This window comes from Vulpes vulpes, chromosome 5, assembly GCF_048418805.1.
Source record: "Vulpes vulpes isolate BD-2025 chromosome 5, VulVul3, whole genome shotgun sequence".
Classification (NCBI taxonomy): Eukaryota; Metazoa; Chordata; class Mammalia; order Carnivora; family Canidae; genus Vulpes; species Vulpes vulpes.
The window spans coordinates 65460579-65480384 of NC_132784.1; the positions used below are offsets into that span (position 1 = coordinate 65460579).

Below are 19806 nucleotides of genomic sequence, written 5' to 3' on the forward strand. Positions count from 1 at the left end.
AATGACATCGACCTAGAAGCAGTGGGGGCAATGCCAGAATAGCCACTAACCCAGGGCTGCAGAGCGTCAGACCAAAACCAGACCAAACCCGGGGCTTGGAGGGGATTTGGCAACTCCAGTAAGTGCACCCTCCCACACTTTTTTAAAACCAACATTTACTGAGTGCTTCTTTGTGGCTGGCCAGGGGCTACTGTGGGAGTCAACAAGGCAGGCAGGTCTTGCCCTGCACTTTAGGGAGGAGACCAAAAACCAACAAGAAAAATATTAGAAGGGATAAGCGCTAAAGAGAGAAACAGGTGCAGGAGGGGACTTTATGGGAGGTCAGGGATCAAAGAAGGCTTTCTGAGGAGGCGACGTTTATTCTGAACTTGGAATGACGTCACTCTGCCTAGGGTATCTGGTCAACAAATAGCACTTGTGGTGTTCACCCACAGGGGCGCGGGGTTCTGTTTCGGCAGATGCCCAGCTGCCCTATGCCCACTTTTTCTCCATTAGGGTCAAGAAGCATTTCTCCCAGGAAGCAGCATTAAGATACTGCGAATCCCACAGGGGCTTAGACAGTTCTGAAAGTTGGTTGAGGGGCATAACCAGTCCCTAGAGACAAATGAGCCTGGGGTCAGATATTCTAGAGGCGGATAACAGCAGTGCTCGCTTTATTGGGTCTTTGTGGGCATTAAATGAATAGATGCACTTAAAGCATCAAAGCGCCCGACACACAGTAAATGCTCAGGAAATGGTAACTACCTCGTTAAATATCAGTAAGTGTCAAAAGTCTCGCTCTGGACTCGTTAAAGGCCAGGCCTCTTTCTGCGCCTGGGTTTCTCCCCCTGTCCTCTGGCCGCAGCACTGGGTGCACTCAGGGTTAGGATCTCCCGAGCCTCTCCACACCCCTGAGGCCTCGGGGCGGTATACAGTCGAGGAATCCGAGGCCGCAGAGACGTGGGTGGTGGAGGCTTGGAACCGATGCCTCCAGGCAGCCCACTACCCGCCCCTCTGTGTCCCGCCCCCGCGATGGCCCCGCCCTCCACATAGAATGGCCCCGCCCCCTCCTAGCCCGAAGCGGGCCCGGCCTGCGAGCTCCTTTAAGGCAGCCTGCGGGAAGAGAAGAGCGTGTTTTGCCCCCTCCGACGCCGCTGAGGTAGAGGCTTCACCTTTAAGGCGGCGCGAGGACTTCTGGGAAGGCCGGCGGGATGGAGGCGGCGGGACCGGCTCACGGCTGCGGGTCCGGGTGAAGCGGGGCGGGAGCCGGAACCTGAGCAGGACCCGGGCCGGAGCCTCTGGGAGGCGTAGGTCCGCGCGGGCCGATACGGCCAGGAGAGGGGCCCCTGGGTCGGCCTAGGGGACGGTCATCATGGGCGCTGCGTGCGGGAGAACAAGGCCGGCCTGCTGGGAGGGGGCGCGGTCCTGGGTTGCCGGGGGCGGGAGCTCGGCCTTTTTAGGGGAGGGGTCCGCGGGGCGTCGCGTCGACCTATGGGGAGGGGTCATTGTGGGCGCGGCCTGGTGGGGGGGAGGATGAAGAAGCCGATTTCAAGGCTTCTCTAGGGGGAGGGTCTCCAAATGGTCGGCCTTCCCTAGAGGAGGGGCTCTGTGACTCGGCCTAGGGGAAGGGGCTGCCCGAAGGCTTGGGGCTGGATCTCCTAGAAGGGCTGGGGTCTCCCCAATGCGAGTAAGCCTCCATGATCCCCGTAGGACCGCCCTCTAGCGCTCCCCGTCCTAAGGGAGTCCCCGGGGAAGTCCCGAGGCTGCCGCCTAAGCCGGCCTGAGCGGGTGGTCTGGGCCCAATTCGAGTCCAGCCTCACCGGCCTCACCGCATTGCGTCTCCCCGGCCGCGGCGAGCTGGGCGCGCCCCCTGCAGGCCGAGCGCCGGCACGGCACGGGTTGCCGGCTTGGGGACCCAGGCACCCTGGGGACCCAGGCGTCCGGGGACCCGAGGTGTTTACCTAATCCGGGGCGGACGGCGGTGTGGCCCCAGGCCCGGCACCCGCCTGCCCGCCCCCTCGCCCTCACAGGCGGCACGCCATGGCTACGATGGTGCTTCCGCGGGAGGAGAAGCTGAGCCAGGATGAGATCGTGCTGGGCACCAAGGCCGTCATCCAAGGCCTGGAGACCCTGCGCGGGGAGCATCGTGCCCTTCTCGCTCCCTTGGTAGCTCATGAAGCTGGTGAGGCGGAGCCCGGCTCACAGGAGCGGTGTGTCCTCCTGCGTCGCTCCCTGGAAGCCATCGAGCTGGGTCTGGGGGAGGCCCAGGTAGGCTGGTCTGGGATGCTGAGGTGGGAGGTAACGGGAGGGATGGAGCCTTCCAGAGGAATCCAGGCAGAGTAGGAACAGAATCTGAGCAGGGAACCTGCGGCCTCTGGAGCCCATGGTAAGACCCCAGATCTGATGAAAAATGAATGAACTTTGGAAACCCCAGCTGAGTGCCTTGCCTCAAGAGAGCCTGATCATCCTTTAGCCCCCACACAAAACCCTGTTCCTGGCTTCTCTGATGAGTAGCAGAGACTGAATGGCATAGGAAAACAAAAAGGAAATCCTTAAGAACCGCTCCTCCCCACCCCATTCATTCTCTTATTCATTCCTTCACAGGTAAGTTATCAAGTGCCTACTATGTGCCAGACAGTCTGTTATGTGCTAGAGACACAGGTCCAACAAGAGTGTCAAGATCTCTGCCCTGGTCCACTGGGGAGAGAGTAAAAAACACACATATGTTACATGTTGTGGTAAATTGTACAAAGAGAAGAATAAGATCTTGTGATAGCTTATAGCAGGAGGTCTTATTTATTGCTCAGGCAAGAATTCTGAGGAAGTGACATTTAAACCAAGACCTGAAGGAGGGAATGAACCGGTCTCCAGAAAAGGGAGAGAAGCAAGAGGTTATATGTGCAAAGGTCCTGAGATAGGAAAGATCTTCTTGTGGTAGGAGAAATGAGAGAAGACCTAACTAGAGCTTCCTGGGGGGAGGAGAGGGACAGAAGGGGCCTTTGGAAAGGCAGGGGCCAAATCATGCTGTACCTTAGTAGTTTGGCTTGTATTCTCAGAAAAGCAGGAGGCCTTTGAAGGGTTTCAGTAGTTAAGAAACACAGTAAGCCTTAGGTTTTATTTTATTTTTTTAAAGATTTTATTTATTTATTCATGACAGACAGACACAGAGAGAGAGGCAGAGACACGGGCAAAGGGAGAAGCAGGCTCCATGAAGGGAGCCTGATGTGGGACTCGATCCTGGGTCTCCAGCATTAGGTCCTGGGCTGAAGGCGGCGCTAAACTACTGAGCCACCTGGGCTGCCCAAGCCTTAGATTTTAAAAGCTCTGTCTGGGGGCGTGTGAATGACGCAGTAGAACATGTGATTCTTGATCTCAGAGTTGTTCAAGCCCCGTGTTGGGTATAGAGATTACTTTTTGTTTTAAGTCTTAAAAAATAATAAATAAATAAGTACTCCCTTTGGCTGAGGTGTGGAGAATGAACCAGAGTCAAGGGTGGAAGGAGGTAGCAGGTGGTTAGCAAGTCACTGCTGGAATTCAAATGGGAAATGGTAGCTTGGACTACAGAGGTGGCCAGGAGGGAGGAGAGAAGGGGCCCAGTTCCAGATATGTCTGGAGGTGGGTCCAGCAGGACCTGGAGATGGAGTAGGGGGGAGAGAGGAGGGCAAAGTAACTCCCAGATGTGTGGTTTAAACAAGTGAAGGGGACAACAGAGCCTGGATGATCAGGGGTTCTGTTTTGGACCTCTACGTTGGGGCTGGGAGGATGGTGTGCAGATGGAGATATTCAGAAGGCACTGGGGTGTATAAGGAGTACACACTTTCTCCGTGGGAGAGCCTTGGCCCCTTCGAATCTTGGCTGAGATGCTGCCTGGCTCCATGAATCCTGGACAGTTGGTATCATCTTGGTTTCCTTGTCTTTAAAATAGGGATCATGCCATCTGCTGTGTATATTTCCAGGCTGTTTAGGGAATTTTTTAAAAAGCTAGTGGTTGTGAAAACACCTGTCACTTACACATTTGCTAATCAACTAGAAAGTGTAGGGTCCCAGACAGCCTGGCCCTCTGGAGGGCAATGTGCTGGTCATTCCATCCTGGGCTAGTTGGCTGCCAGGTACAGAGATAAAAACAGGGGTTCCCCTCCTAGTGTGCAGAGGCACCAACACAGATGGGCAAGAGGATGGCATGGAGGCAAAGTGCCCTTCTTTCCTAGGACTGCAGAAATGACCCCAGCTGTGAAGGATGGAGAAAAAGTAGAGGGAGTTGAGCCTATGCAAGGCTCCAAGGCAGGAAGAGCCTAAAAGCTCAGGAGAAGAGTCCTAGAGGTTGGAAAAAGGGGTAGGGGCTGAAGCTGAGGCCTCTTGGTCCCTTTTCCCTGTGATTCCCAGACCATCTGGGGCCTGGGACATGTATACCTCTCATTTCTGGGAGCTGTATAAGGCCAGAGGCCTACCTGGGCAGAAATCAGGATGGGGTCTTTTGGTGGCCCTTCAGCCATTTATCAGGGTTCTTAGGAAATTGCTAGCCCTGGGAAAGGGAGCAATGGAATAGCGGCTGTGGCAGCAGAGCTGGAGTACAACTCCCAGGAGAGACAAAAGAAGAGAATGGCTAGCTCAGGGAAAGTGCAACACCCCAACTAGCCCTCTTTGTGATAAACTCAGTGAGGTGGGAATTGGTTTTGGGTTTTTTTTTTTTTTTCTTAAGATTTTATTTATTTATTCATGAGAGACACACAGAAAGAGGCAGAGACATAGGCACAGGGAGAAGCAGGCTTCCTGCGGAGAACCCAATGCAGGACTTGATTCCAGGACCCTGGGATCACGACCTGAGCCAAAGGCAGATGCTCAACCACTGAGCCACCCAGGTGTCCTTGAATTGGGGTTTTTAATGCAGAAGACTAGCTAGAGGCCCAGGAAAGGGGATGGACTTTCTCAGAGTCCACCAGGGTCAGCCTGGGAACCCAGGGCTCCTGACTCCAGAAGAAAGGAGCCAGGGGTCCCAAACCTCCTAGATTCAGGTCTTGGGACTAGGGTCTAGTTGGGGTCTTGGGGGATAATTCCCTTGATGACAGGAAAACTTGAGGACAGGAGAACTCAGTCCTGCAGCTCTTCATAGGCACAGCCAGGCCCCAACACCCCAGGAGGCCCAGGCCAGGGGTGGACAGTGTTCTAACCCTCATCTTGGCTGGCTGGTACCATAGGTGATCCTGGCACTGTCGAGTCACCTGGGGGCTGTGGAGTCAGAAAAGCAGAAACTGCGAGCTCAGGTGCGACGCCTGGTACAGGAGAACCAGTGGCTGCGAGAGGAGCTGGCTGGAACACAGCAGAAGCTACAGCGCAGTGAGCAGGCTGTAGCCCAGCTCGAGGAGGAGAAGCAGCATTTGCTGTTCATGAGCCAGATCCGCAAGCTGGATGAGGACACATCCCCCAGCGTGAGCCCCTACCATGGCCACTGCAAGGCCATGGCGGGGTGGGGGGAGGCCTGGAAGTCGGGATGGACATGGGGAAGACTTGGCTCTGCCCAGCCACTGACACTTGGGCTACCACACCCTCCTTCCCTGATGCTCTTTCTGTCCTCCCCAGGAGGAGAAGGGGGATGTCCCCAAAGACTCTCTGGATGACCTGTTCCCCAACGAGGAGGAGCAGAGCCCAGGTGCAGAGGGGCAGCTGGTTCTGGGGGTGGGGGAAGCTGTGTCAACTCCTTGTCCTTGGGACCCAGAAGTCGCTAGAAACAGCGACTGAAAGGCTGCCATGTTCTTTCCTGCGTCATTTCTGGTCACATCCCAGTATGTTAGAGTTTAAAAGGCAGGTTTCACATGTTGCTTCTCTCTCCCTAAGCTCTGAGAAATGGGTATCACAGTTTAGAGCTTTGGAGCAGCCTCGCCTGGGTTCCAGTCCCACTCTGCCACTAGTCTTTCTGGGACCACTGTTTTCTTTGCCTCTTTGAGCCTCCTCTGAGGGTTCAAGAGGATGCACGCACAGTACTGAGTCCTAGGTCAATGCTTGCCTTGCGAGTAGTGTCGAGCACTCATATCAGAGTCTCCCTTCTGTAGATGGAAGGCTGTGTCTTGGCGGTTAGGTGGCTTGCTCTAGAACACACAGCTTGAGATATTTGGGCTGGGATTCTACCCACTCTACAGGTGGGGGAAACTGGGGCAGCATAGCTAGTGACTTGCCTAGGGCTACATGTCAGGTAGGTCAAAGGCATGGCTGGTGTGTGCCAGCCCAGCCCAGGAGGCAGTTGGCACATCTGATCTGCCCTTGGCCTTGCAGCCCCCAGCCCTGGAGGAGGGGATGTGGCTGCCCAGCATGGGGGCTATGAAATCCCAGCACGGCTCCGCACCCTGCACAACCTGGTGATTCAGTACGCCTCACAGGGCCGCTACGAGGTGGCCGTGCCACTCTGCAAGCAGGCACTTGAGGACCTGGAGAAGACCTCAGGCCATGACCACCCTGACGTCGCCACCATGCTGAACATCCTGGCTTTGGTTTATCGGTGAGGGCTTCTCTGGCCACAACCATCCATGGGAGTGCCTGTAAACTTCCTGAAGGCTCCAGCCCTGGGTCACAAACCCTCAGAGCCTGCTATAAGCTAGGACTTAGAGCTCAGCAGCTGGGCTCTATCAGGCAGTTGGGTAGCATAGAAAAGATTATGGTCAGAGAGGGCTGAGACCACAGGGTGCCTAGGCTTCTCTGAACCTGGGCTACAAATGTGAAAAAGGCTTAGTCTATTGGAAGAGAAAGTCTTGGCCATAACTAGGGATGAGGACAGTAGATAAGGACTCAAGGACACCAGGGAGGCAGCACAGTTTCTCTGGGCATCAAGTTTAAGAAAGGTCTCTGGTGAAAGATGAGTTGGCCCAGAACATGAAAGGACTGGAAAAGTTTTCTTTGGCAGAAAAACAGTATGAGCAAAGGCCCTGGGGAATAGACAACATGGTACACTGGGCATAAGGAAGTAGGGGTAAAATCCTGGGGAGTCTGCCTCAAACCCCAGAACTCAGTGCCCTGGTGAGTTATGAGTGAACTGTCCTAAGTACCCCCAAGCTCCTAGAGGGCAGGGGCTGAACAGGTCTCCCCAAACTCTGGGTCATAATCCTGTCCACTCATCAGTAAATACCACTCTGAGAGTGACCAAGGGGATCTGGGACCACTATGGGAGGGTCTCAGGCTGGAGGGCAACCCTCACCATGCTTCTGCCTATATCCAGGGACCAGAACAAGTACAAAGAGGCTGCCCACCTGCTCAATGATGCCCTGGCCATCCGTGAAAAGACACTGGGCAAGGATCATCCGGCTGTGAGTAGAGTGGGTAGGAGGTGGGAGCTGCCCCGGCCCTGAGCAAGGCCCTGGGTCATTGAGCCTCCATTCCCCCACCCCTCAGGTGGCTGCAACATTAAACAACCTGGCAGTTCTGTATGGGAAGCGGGGCAAGTACAAAGAGGCCGAGCCATTGTGCAAGCGGGCACTGGAAATCCGGGAGAAGGTAGGAGCAGGCAGGGCTGGGCAGGCCGGGTGGGCCCAGCAGCCAGGGGCCTGGGCCAGCACTGAGCCCAGCCACTGGCTCCCACTCCTATCCCAGGTCCTGGGCAAGTTTCATCCGGATGTGGCCAAGCAGCTGAGCAATCTGGCCCTGCTGTGCCAGAATCAGGGCAAAGCTGAGGAGGTGGAATACTACTACCGGAGGGCACTGGAGATCTATGCCACACGTCTTGGGCCTGATGACCCCAACGTGGCCAAGACCAAGAACAACCTGGTACTCTGGGCCAGGAGTGGGGAGAGAGAAGAGGATGTGGGAGGAAGGAAGGAAGGAAGGAAGGAAGGAAGGAAGGAAGGAAGGAAGGAAGGAAGGAAGGAAGGAAGGAAAAGGCTCTGCTCCCTGCATCCTGCTCACTCTGGCTGCCTTCCTCCAGGCCTCCTGCTACCTGAAGCAGGGTAAATACCAGGATGCAGAGACGCTGTACAAGGAAATCCTCACCCGTGCTCATGAGAAGGAGTTCGGCTCTGTCAATGGTGAGTCTGATCATCATGTGCCCCCAGCTCACACAGCACAGGCATACTCAGCCATCGGTATCCAGGGCAAATACTTGAGCTGGACGGGCCCTTGTGGGGTCTGGCTGGTCCCCAACCACTTGTGCACACATGTGAACACACTCAACTGACACAGCCTCCTGGGTCCTGCTGGTGCTATATACACCGTTTGCATAGCCCATGCCCTGGGCCCAGAGTCTTTTCCCCTTCCTCTGCTGAGCAGTTCCTTCTCACCATGAAGGCTCTCCCCCTCTGGGAAGCCACCTTCCAGCCTCCAGTGATCAGTCATTTCCTGCTCTGAAATGGGCAGGATTATGGGGCTGGGACTATGGGATTACGGGATTGTGGGGATAGCTGGGCTATCATTCAGAACTAGCATGTGTCTCAGGCTGTGGGTTTAAGGATCTGCTCCCCTCAGCCCTCAATCACAAGCCCCTCGAGCACAAGCCTGTGCCATGTCATCTCCATGTTCCAGAAGAGGGTCAATAATGTTTTGAGTCTGTTTTTTGTTCACATGTTCGTTCATTCATTCATTCATACATTCAACAAAACCCAACCCTGATCCTCCCTGGGTACTCCTGACCTCCTCCCCAGACCCTAGTCCTCCTATGTTTCAACCAGGAGAAGCCTATACAGGAGGCTGGTGACAGCCCCCTTTCTCCCCCCAGGGGACAACAAACCCATCTGGATGCATGCAGAAGAACGGGAGGAGAGCAAGGTAGCTCTATGGGCAGGGCTAGGGTGGTCTGGAGAGGGAGGGTGAGGCTAGGGATGTGTAGAGGGGAGGGACTTCTGTCACCTTCCTGACCATTCCTTCCCCCAGGACAAGCGCCGGGACAGCACCCCCTACGGGGAATATGGCAGCTGGTACAAAGCCTGTAAAGTAGACAGGTGAGGACAGCAGGGCAGGGCTGGAAGTAGAGCAGGTGGCAGGGAAACAACATCCTGGTGGGATCCAAGTCCAAGCTCTACACTCCATAATGTTCATCCCCAGAACACACACCTTTGTCAACTTGTTTTACAAGACCTGGGTCACAGGCCACCTGTCGCAAAAATGCTTTCTGCACTGGGACAGCCTGATTATCTTGCTCTTGGGCTCCCAGCTTTGAGTCCTGGTGGCAACATCCCACTCAGAGCTTGGAGGCCAGGTCCCCAACCCTAGGAACTAGAGATGATTCCAAGACAAAGACAGGAGAGTCTAGGTAGGCCTAACACAGGACTTGACACAGGAGGGGAAAAGATTCTGGTTGGCTGGAGGTTCCTCGGGGCCCAATGGGGTGGATGCTAGGATGGGCCTAGTTCCTGGGGAACACTGACTTTGAAACTACCCTGCTGTCCCGTCCACAGCCCCACAGTCAACACTACCCTGCGCAGCTTGGGAGCCCTATACCGGCGCCAGGGGAAACTAGAAGCTGCACATACCCTGGAGGACTGTGCCAGCCGCAGCCGCAAGCAGGTGGGCCAATGGGCCTGAGGGGTGCAGGCAGGCACCTGTGTGGCCCTATGTGTTCCAGTCAGGATTCATGGCTCCACCTGATGTGCCCTGCCACCCCTTCAGGGCCTGGATCCTGCAAGCCAGACCAAGGTAGTGGAACTGCTGAAAGATGGCAGCAGTGGGAGGGGAGATCGCCGTGGCAGCCGAGACATTACTGGGGGTGCTGGGGCTCGGCCTGAGTCTGACCTTGAGGAGGCAGGGCCTGCAGCTGAATGGAGCGGGGTGAGTCTCGGGGCTGGGGTGGGCCAGGAGGCTGTGTTGTCAGTGTGGCAGAGAGACAGCCTCGTCCACCCCACAGGACGGCAGTGGTTCCTTGCGGCGCAGTGGCTCCTTTGGAAAACTCCGAGATGCCCTGAGGCGTAGCAGTGAAATGCTGGTGAAGAAGTTGCAGGGTGGTGGCCCCCAGGAGCCTCCTAACCCCAGGTGAGCCTCTGCCGCTGATGGGCCCTCCACCCAGGTGAACCTCTCAAGAATCCACCCAGTAACCTACCAACCCCAGATGAGCTCCGGATCCAGGTGAACTCCCTCATCTCTCTCCAGCTCTACCCACCCACCAGATCTACTCCCCTCCCATCAGCCTCCATCTCCAGCTCCAACCAGACCCCTTCCCATGTCCTCCCTCAGCTCCCCCTGGGCAAATCCAGGCATTCCTTTCTCCTCAGGATGAAGCGGGCCAGTTCTCTGAACTTCCTCAACAAGAGTGTGGAAGAGCCAGTCCAGGTAGGGCTGGGTGGGTTTTGGAGCACTGGGCAGTGAAGCCCAGGCCCCAGGGCCCAAAGACTGCATGTCCTGTGTACTTGCCAAGCTTGTCAATCGTCTATTTAATCTAGAAACATTTAAAGCTCTGTGCCAGGCCTGGCTTTGGGGTGGACACAGGGAGACAAATGAGGGAAACCCAGTTCCTGCCTGGGGTGGACATGCAAGTGACCTGTGCCAACACAGTAACTGTGGAGGTACCAGAGCACCAGGACATGGTCAGGGGCCCCAGCTCAGGGACTCTGGCTGCTCAGGCCCCTCTGACCAGGGAAGTAGAGACTGGCAACAGCATGAAGCTGAGCCGCCCGCTCCCTCTGCCCACAGCCTGGAGGCACAGGCTTCTCTGACAGCCGCACCCTCAGCTCCAGCTCCATGGACCTCTCCCGACGAAGCTCCCTCGTGGGCTAATCCTGAAGGGGCAGCCAGTTGCCAGAGCCTCCACGCGGCACTGCCCCCATCCCCAGCCCTTCGCATGGGCCTGCTGCTTGCCCCACCTGTCTCTCCCAAGGACCCCTGTCTTTTCTGTTCAATCTCAGGGTAACCTCCTCCCTTGTCATCTCAGCCTAAGCCCTGGAGGCTGGGCCTGCCCGCTCCAGCTCCACCCCAGCTCCACCCCTTATTTATTCCATCCAGCAGGGCCCCCTCTTCTGTAGGGTCAGGGCCAGGTGAGAGGCTGGCCAGAGTCTCCAACGTAGAGACTCAGCGGCCCGCCCTCCCCAAGCCCCCGAGCCGAGAACACTAAACACCTCCCATCCCTTCAGCACTCCTGTCCTCCTGCCCCCTCCCCCCCGTCCCCGGCCGTTGCTTCTGTATATAGAGAAATAAGTTATTGGCCGCGTCCCTCCCATCAGTCCACGGTACTGCCCGGTTCTCCCCTCACCCCGCCCTTCTCTAGTGGTACCGCCCAGGCCTTAATCATCCCCATTCAGCGCGGTGGTATCTTCCAGGCTCTACATCTCTGGGGCGGCGCCTCCCCAAAGGGTTCCCTGGGCTTTCACGCGCTCCTCCTGGCCTCTGAGGGACGCGTTGAGCCCCACCATCGACCCGCGCACCCCAGGACGGAGTGCCCCCCCCTTGCCCGTCCTCTCACCGCCGGGCCCTGCCCAGCATCCCGGCCTTATGCACTGCCCCTTCCTCCAGGCCCCGCCCGGCCCAGGCACGGCCTGACCCCGCCCCGGGCACCGCCTGTCGAGCCATCCTGCCACGCCTCCCATGCCTGCAGCTTCTCGCGAGGGGCAGTGACGGCCCCTGTGGCAGGAGGGGCTGCCCCAGTTGGGGGGTGAGGCTGTCGCTCTCTATTTTCAAATGTTGCTGTAGAAATAAAGACCGTTTGAATCTGAGTCGGTCTTGTTTTGGGGCGGAGGCCGGGGGCTCCTCGCGTCTCTAGGTTGGGGGTGAGGTCGGGAGAGCCTGCGAGCGAGCGTGCGTGTGTCGCTCAGGTCCTGTCCCGCGCTGCTGGAGCCCAGATATTTGGCTCCTATCCCGGATTTGTTTGGGGGCCTCAGAGATCCAGTTTTTTCTAGCAACCTTCATCTCTGAGATTCTAGAGACCGCGGGCTTGGAATTCTGCCCCTTACCAAGTAAGCCATTTCACCTTGAGCGAGTTACTGAGACTTTTCCATCTATACAATGTGGGTGACGACACCCTCCGGGGGCACTGTCTGAATTAGAAGTGCCAGCACAAGACCCCCCAAATAAATGAACTAATGCTAACAACTCCGGGAACTGCGAGGGTAGGGATGACTACCTCAGCCAGACGTGAAGCGCGTCAACCCTAGCCCTAAATTGACCTCATCGTCGGGTAGCCATCAGGTCTCCGGGACCTGTTCTCAAGTCCAGGTACATCCATACGGAGCGAACTACAAGCCCCAGAAGACAATGCGCGACGATGATGGGGCGTGGGCTAGGAGACGCGGCCTCAGTTTACGCCTGCGCAACCGGGAGAGAGTTGGGCAAAGTAAGGAGACTACAAGTTCCAAGAAGCAATGCGGCAAGGCCCCAGTCGGGAATGTTTGCGCCTGCGTGTCGCGGGCGGGGCCTCTGGGGCGGAGCGGCCACCATCTTGAAACGGGAGGCGGAGCAGAGCTGACTGGGAGCGACCGAGCGGGCCACCGCCGCCGCCATGAACCCCGAATAGTGAGTGAGCCCCGCCCGCGCCGTCCGGCGCAGCCTCGATCCTGAGTACGGGGCTGTACGCTTACCGGGGTTGTCCGGCCTGGGTCAGGACTCAGCGGCGCCCCCACATCCGGGTCCCTCTTCCGCTGACCCCCCCCCTCACATCCGGGTCCTGCCCCTCCCCCTGGGGGCCCCAGGACCCCGGCTCGGTACCCCGAGTTCTTGCACCCGGGACCCAGACACTGCGACCCCAAGGGGCACTACTTGGAGCCCGAAGCACCGGTCCCTAACAGGCCTTATTGGTCAGGTGAACCCGCAGCCTCGGTCTCTCCAGGCCTCAGTTTCCCCACCTGCTGCTTGCACTGGCAGTCTGGGTGCTGACGAAGGTCCCGGCGTTTTGGAGCCCGTCCAGCCTCGGGCCTTTTAGGTCTGACAGTAAATCTTTCTATTTTTCCCGTTCTCCTGGAATCCGGTTCCTGGGGCTGGTCGGACGCGGCAGGCCCCGAGGCGCCGCTCCGGGTCGCTCTCCCGTGGGTCCTCCTCTCCGGGGCTACAGCTTCGCCCCTTGCCTCCGTCTAGCCGTCCTGCCGCTCCTGGAAACCAGTCCCTTCCCGCCCTCTCCTCACCTTTGCGCAGGCCCCCAGCGCCACCGTCACACCCCTTACCTTCGCCGTCACGCTGTTGATGAAGTTTAGATGAATATGGCATTTGTTTCTCCCATTCCAGTGGGATTCTCTGTACCTCAGACTCTCCTCACTTCTTGGTCACTCCCCCTGCGGATAGGTGGCCCATATCTCTGCCCCAGACTTCTCATTGACAGTTTTCCCCAAGTGTCAGTTGTCTTCTTCCTCTTCTATCACTTCCTTTTTCTCCTCCAGATCCAGGCCTCAGATTTCCTTAGGTAAGGGTGAAGCTCAGAGCTGGATTATAAGGGACACAGAAGGGAACTAACAGGCTCTCACAGAGACTTTGGGAGTCTGAACCTGGTTTCCAGTCTTAAAGTTAACAGCTGTGTAACTTAGAGCAAGTCACTTCCCTCTTCTGACCTCTGGTTTCCTCATTAGTTAGAAGGAACACCATCCATTTCATAGGGCTGATGTGAGGCATAAGTGAGATGATGCATTTGCAGTGGTTAGCACTGGACCAGGCACAGAGTAGGAACTCAGTACTTACTTTAACTGCCGTCATTGCTACTCGTTGACTACCTCTTCTTAGAGGCTTCATACCAGGCTCTTCACATAGATATTCACTTAACGAGTTCTAGGCTGGACCCTTACTACCCTCTACTGGCCCAGAGACCACGGAGCCTGTCAAGTGTCAGGGTAGGACATTCAGCTTTTTCTCCTAAGGATTGTGATCCTTGGCAAGTCGTATCCCTCTCTCTGCCTCAGCTTTCTTGTCTATAAAGTGGAAATTCAGACTCAGCCCTTTGGGCCAGCTGTAATATGGGGAGAGGTGTCAGCCTTCCCCTTCCCAGGACTTGTGAGAGGATCTTGTGAGTGCTTTAATACTCTAAATCAAGGCAAGTCTCACAGCATGAGAGAAGACCATAGTTGTAATGGCAGATGACATGGCTGGTGGGCTCCCTGCCTTCCTTCATATCTTCCCATCCTTTCTCTCTAGTGACTACCTGTTTAAGCTGCTTTTGATTGGTGATTCGGGCGTGGGCAAGTCATGCCTGCTTCTGCGGTTTGCTGTGAGTAAGGAGCCTCCCATACCATCCACCTGGGGTCCTGGCTGGTGGCAGGAGGGAGAGGGGGCAACACAGAGCACAGTACCAAGGATGAAGTTACAGAACCTCCCATAGCATCTCTGAGCAAAGACACAGGGCTGACAGGTTGGGGTGCTGAGAATGAGGGCTTAGCAGTTACAAACTTGGCTGGGGCAGGGTCCTGGAGGGAGATTTTCCAAATGGGTTTTGGGCTTGTTCACCTAGGCCATTTCATTGCTCCCTGCTTTTCCAGGATGACACATACACAGAGAGCTACATCAGCACCATTGGGGTGGACTTCAAGATCCGAACCATTGAGCTGGATGGCAAAACCATCAAACTTCAGATCGTGAGTGTCGCTCTTCCCAGTCCCTGGTGCAGAGGTAGCCACCTTGGGAAGGGAAGGGCTCTGGGCAAGTAGCTCAGAGCTGACCTGCCCTTCTTTCTTATTGTCTTATAGTGGGACACAGCTGGTCAGGAGCGGTTCCGGACCATCACTTCCAGCTACTACCGGGGGGCTCATGGCATCATTGTGGTGTACGATGTCACCGACCAGGTACTCCTGGGGTCACATCTCCAGCTTTGCCTTCTCAGCTTTGGGTCTTTGGTTCGTTTTTGTTTTGTTTTTTTTCCTTAGGATTTTATTTTTTTAAGTAATCTGCTTACCCAACATAGGGGTTGAACTCACAACCTGAGATCAAGAATCACATGCTCTACTGACTGAGCCAGCCAGGCACCCCAGGTCTCTGGTTCTTATTTCTTTTTACTCTTCCCATCCTGTCTTCTGGGTGCTGCCTGGAAGGAAGACTGTAGTTGGACTCATTTCACGAGGGAAACAGCTACAGAAGTGCATCCTCCTGAGGCCCTGCTCCCAGCCATTGGCAGAAGCAGGCCTTACGCCTCCTGGCTAAACTTGCCACCTTATTCTAGACTTTATAGGCACCTACATTTTGTAAGGGTTTAGTCAGCTAATCGGTTGCTGTGCTGGGCTTATGGCTTCCTGGGTGAAGACACTATGGAGAAGCAATAGGAGGGCTTTAGACAAAAGAGGTAAGGCAGCTCTGCATTCTGGGTGCATTGCGAGCAGACGTAGGAGCCCTGTGTTTGCTGTGGCAGCATTAGTCATGTGTCACTGGCAGCAGTGGAGGTATTAACAGGGTGAAATAGTCCCACTGTACCTTAAGGTTTATAGAACTTGTCATGGTCTTTTTTTTTTTTTTTTTTTTGGTCATGGTCTCTTAACACTCTAAAGAAGTCTGCAGTAGCTTCCCATTTTACAGATGAAGAAATGGATCAGAGTGATAAGGAGACTTGCTTGGGGCAGTGCAGCTAGTTAAGTGGCAGAGACAGAAAATCTAAGTCTGCTGATTGTACCTGCTTTGTTCTTTCTACTAAACCTTGTGGCTTTGTGGGGGCCAGGCCCTGGAGACATGGAAGTGCTTACATCAGCCCTGGGCCTGGAGGAGTTCCTGCTCTGAGGGGCATCTGGGCTCTTGGGCTCACCAGGAACTTAGGGTGCCTTCTGGACAGCAAGCTGTGGGTGGACCGTGCTCTACTCGGAGGTCACCAAGGACCTCTAGCTGCCAAGTTCTATGACCTCATTTCAGATCTTCCCCTGATTGACCTCTCATGACTTTTACCTCCATTCTCCTCCCTCTCCTTGGAAAATTTACTATATCCAGCTCTCCTACCTCTTGCTACATTAGCTTTTCTTTTCAGTGACTTTTTACTGGTTTGCTCTATACTACCACCATCTCACACACACACATACACACACACACACACACACACACACACATGCCCTGCCCTACCCCCATCTTGTGCTTCCTGACTCCCCCTGCATGGGTCTGGCCACTTTATGGTTTGGCTTCTGTCTTACATTCTGTGATTCCTGTTTAAACAGCTATCTCTGTGTTCTACCTTGCTGGCACTTTGGGAATTCTAACCTGCATGGTATCACCCAGTGAACTGTGCTGGGGTCCCTGTTTTCCAGATGAAATATGCTTAGGTAGGTGTTAGGTAACTTGCCCACGGTCTCATAGCTTGGAGAGGCAAAGCCAGTGTTTGAACCCAGGGTTCTTGGCTTCCTAACTTACCCTTCCCTGGCCCTTGCCAACCCCTCCTGAGCTTCAGATCATCATCAGAGCTCAGCATGTCCAGCCCTGGCCTCACCCACTTTCCCTAAACTGGCTTCTGCATCCCCATCTTTGTAACAGAGTTTCTGTTGGCCTAACCAGAAAACTCTTCCCTCCTCCATCCCTCTTCTCTGTTCTCCCCCCATCTTCTCTCTCAGGTCCATTCCCTTGTAACAATAGCAGTGATGAGTATGACACCTCTCTTGCTAATTAAGCACCTGTTATAAGACAGGCCTGCGTTCATTATCTCATGTGAATAACAGCCCCCCTGGGAGCTACTGTTTTATCAAAATGAGGAAGCTAAAGCTCAGAGAAGTTAAGTGACAAATCTAGGGTCACACAGTACATGGCAGAGGTGGGGCTTACCCGGAATGCTTTGACTCTAAATCCTGTGCTTTTCCTTGCTTCACTCTCTGGCTTGGTGCACATCTCTTCCCTAGATTATTCCAGCCACCTCCCAGTTGGTCACCATTCTTGCCAGTCTGATCTGGCCTCTACACTCCTGTCCAAACTGTCTTCCCAGGACACAGGTGTGCTTATGCAGCTCCCTTGAGAAAGCTTCATTGGCTCCTGGTTGTCCAGATTAGCCAGGCTAGGACCTTCCATCATCTAGTGTGCCTCTTTTCCCCCTCCTCCTGCTCGGGGCCTGTGTCCTAGCAGCCTTAAGCTTCTCCCTGCTCCCCAGAGGCAGCACCATCCTGATCCTTGACCTGGTATATGTCATCTCTTTTTGTACATTTCTCATCCCTCCACTTCCACACAAGGCCAGTTTGTCCCTTTGACGTAGGTAAGCCATAGTCTCCCCAGACAGAGATGGTCTTGGAGCTCTGGCAACTCCTGACATCTACCCTTGCAGCACTCATCACCTTGTCTTGCCATGTATGTGTGTCTTGGTCTAGTCCTCCACTGTCCCCTGAGTGCCTCAAGGCAGGACCTAAGCATTTTTCCCTTCTTTATGCACAGGGCCCAGCTTGGAGCATGGCGGGAGGTGTACATTTGAACCCAGTTGGATATCACTAACCTCTGACTCCTGAGATGGGAAAGTGTGGCTCTAGCTCAATTGTGTTCCTAAAAGTTCTGTTTTTATCTACAAGCCAAGGGTAGGAGTTAGGGAATGGCCAGCTTTTGGGAGAGCTGGTCTGAGCGAGCAGACTATTGGTGCCAGAAGCAGGACAAATGTCTCTGTTCCTAGGATACATGTCTCCCTCATAGGGCAGGGTCTTCTCTGTAAAGATCCTACACACTTACTATTGGGCTGCAAGACTTCAGACCTTACAGGGGTTTTAAGGCCACTGTGGGAGTGTTGTGATTCTTGCTAACCTGTTCCCCTCCATTTCTGTCTTCTCTCTGGCCTCTATCCTGTTGTCATTTGCTCCCCACTTGTTTTCAGCCTTTTCTGTGTCTCAGGGGGAGACTAGCTGCAGGAAGCAGAGTTGGCTGGCCCTTAGGCCTAGGCTGTTTAGCTGTTGGGGCTGTTGGCAGACAGCTGGTGCCATGCCAGGTTTGGCTTTGGGGGTCTCAGATGGAGTGGGCCAGAGAGGAGATCTAAGCCTGGAGGAGAGAGAGATCTTCCTCTGGGTCCCTGAGCTCAGGGCTCTTGTCTCTCTCGGGAGCCCAGGCAAACCCCCTTCAGAACCCCCTGTTCTCCTGGCCTTGAATAGGGGTGGGAGTTGGGAGCAAAATAACTTGTGATTCTGGCTTCTCTAGGAATCCTATGCCAACGTGAAGCAGTGGCTACAGGAGATTGACCGCTATGCCAGTGAGAACGTTAATAAACTCCTGGTAGGCAATAAGAGCGACCTTACCACCAAGAAGGTAGTGGACAACACCACAGCCAAGGTGAGTGGGGCCTGGGTCAGGCCCCCCATGGCAGGCTGGGATCTGCTGCCCTTCACCCCTCCTTTCCCACATTTCCCTCTTTTCTCTTTTTCCCTCATCAGGAGTTCGCAGATTCTCTGGGCATCCCCTTCCTGGAGACAAGTGCCAAGAATGCTACCAATGTTGAGCAGGCATTCATGACCATGGCTGCTGAGATCAAGAAGCGGATGGGGCCTGGGGCAGCCTCAGGGGGTGAGCGGCCCAACCTCAAGATCGACAGCACCCCTGTGAAGCCGGCTGGTGGTGGCTGTTGCTAGGAGGGGCACCTGGGGTGGGACAGGAGGGGGCACCCTCTCCAGATGATGCTCCTGGAGGGGACAGGAGGTGCCTCCCTCTCCTGGGGCATTTGAGTCTGTGGCTTTGGGGTGTCCTGGGCTCCCCATCTCCCTCTGGCCCATCTGCCTGCTGCCCTGAGCCCTGGTTTTGTCAAGGTCCCCAAGGGAGGACACCCAGGACCTTTGGCTGGGGTGGGGAGGTGGGCTTGCTCTGCTGCTGCCTCTAGGTAACTTTAAAAGATACCCCACCACATACCTTTCTTTGGGATGAGGGCTCCTCTTTCCCTCCCTTGCCCCCCATGTATGCTGCAGTGGGTTTCTCTCATCCTTTTCCTTCTCCACCCCACCCCTTCCCCAAGAGCTGGGAGCCTCCCTGGCCTCTATAGTCCCTGGCTGCAGTCAGCATCGGGGGCCAGGAATGGGACCAGGGGATCCAGGACCCAGGATCCAGGGCCCTGGGCTGGACCTCAGGAAGGGCATGGGGGCCATAGGGGCCCAGCAGCCCACCCTTTCCTCTCCTCCCTGCCTCTCCTCCCTGCTCCTTCCATACTCACAGCTCCAGCCGTCCAGCTGCGGTGGGGTCTGAGCACATCTAGAGCAGGTGGGCGGGCAGCCATGCTGGGCCTGTGTCTTGAGCCCAGAGGGAGCCTGCTCCTGCCACCCCCTGCCCTGCCAGAGCCAGGCCCATGTGCTGCCTGCCCACCGTGCCCCTTTGTCCCCAAGGCAGGCAGAGGCGGAAGGCCCACTGTGCCAGAGGCCGGGCATCAGCCTTAACCCTCACTCTGCCAGCACCTCTTCCCTTTCCCTGAGTCAGCACATCTGGCTTATTCTCTTCCTTCTGTTTGGAGCCTATGAGGGCAGGTCCTCATGCCCTGTCACTACTTCTCTTCTGGGGAATGTGGGTGCAAATCCAGGGTTGGGGGCCTCTCCCCTCACCCCCTCCCACCCAGGATCCTAGCCCCATGCCCTCTGGCATAGCTTCTTCCTGCAGAAAAACAAACCTTTGGTCTCTACCTGAGAAGCCATGTCCCTTGTGCTGTCTCTCGACTGTCCCACCTGTGCCCTGCCCTCCAGCTTGTATTTAAGTCCCTGGGGTGCCCCTCACTCCCAGGTTCCCCTCTGGTGTCATGTCAGGCATTTTGCAAGGAAAAGCCACTTGGGGAAAGACAAAGGACAAAAAATAAATTTCCACTGGCCCTCGGGTGAGCCGAGGGTTTTTGCAAGGAAGTTGTGGTGGTTGAGTGTGGTCTGTGGTGGGAGCTGCCTTGGGTTGGGGGAATGGAACTGGGGCCCTGGGATTGGTGGCTGTACAGGGGTCCTGGCTTGGACTGTGTGTCCTAGGGTTGCTGTTGAAAGTCCTTGACCCACTTCCTAAAGCCAAGAGTGCTGCCTTCTTTTGCTTCTGTGGTGTGTCCCCACGGGCCCAGCACGGTTTTGG

General features: G+C 55.6%; 2 protein-coding genes across 8 annotated transcripts; both read left to right on the forward strand.

The window, feature by feature from the left end:
• Window positions 1-939: 939 nt before the first annotated feature.
• KLC2 (kinesin light chain 2) lies at window positions 940-11594 on the forward strand. 7 transcript variants are annotated; one of them, XM_072758442.1, is made up of 16 exons: window positions 940-1138; window positions 2010-2247; window positions 5175-5405; window positions 5557-5626; window positions 6247-6469; window positions 7184-7271; window positions 7357-7458; window positions 7555-7728; window positions 7886-7985; window positions 8672-8721; window positions 8827-8894; window positions 9351-9459; window positions 9562-9720; window positions 9797-9921; window positions 10161-10218; window positions 10579-11594. In XM_072758442.1, the coding sequence occupies exons 2-16, from the start codon at window positions 2020-2022 to the stop codon at window positions 10660-10662; spliced, it is 1869 nt and encodes a 622-aa protein (XP_072614543.1). In that variant the 5' UTR covers window positions 940-1138; window positions 2010-2019; the 3' UTR covers window positions 10663-11594. The 7 variants fall into 7 exon arrangements, 6 of the variants coding, with proteins under 6 accessions (XP_072614543.1, XP_025860169.1, XP_025860166.1 ...); XM_026004384.2 differs by having other exon boundaries at window positions 1020-1138; window positions 1973-2247; XM_026004381.2 differs by having other exon boundaries at window positions 1057-1290.
• A 565-nt stretch (window positions 11595-12159) lies between these two features.
• RAB1B (RAB1B, member RAS oncogene family) lies at window positions 12160-19595 on the forward strand. Its single transcript, XM_026004386.2, has 6 exons — window positions 12160-12390; window positions 13993-14065; window positions 14334-14429; window positions 14541-14636; window positions 17923-18054; window positions 18156-19595. Exons 1-6 carry the CDS (start codon window positions 12377-12379, stop codon window positions 18348-18350), a joined length of 606 nt encoding a protein of 201 aa, XP_025860171.1. The 5' UTR covers window positions 12160-12376; the 3' UTR covers window positions 18351-19595.
• Window positions 19596-19806: the final 211 nt, after the last annotated feature.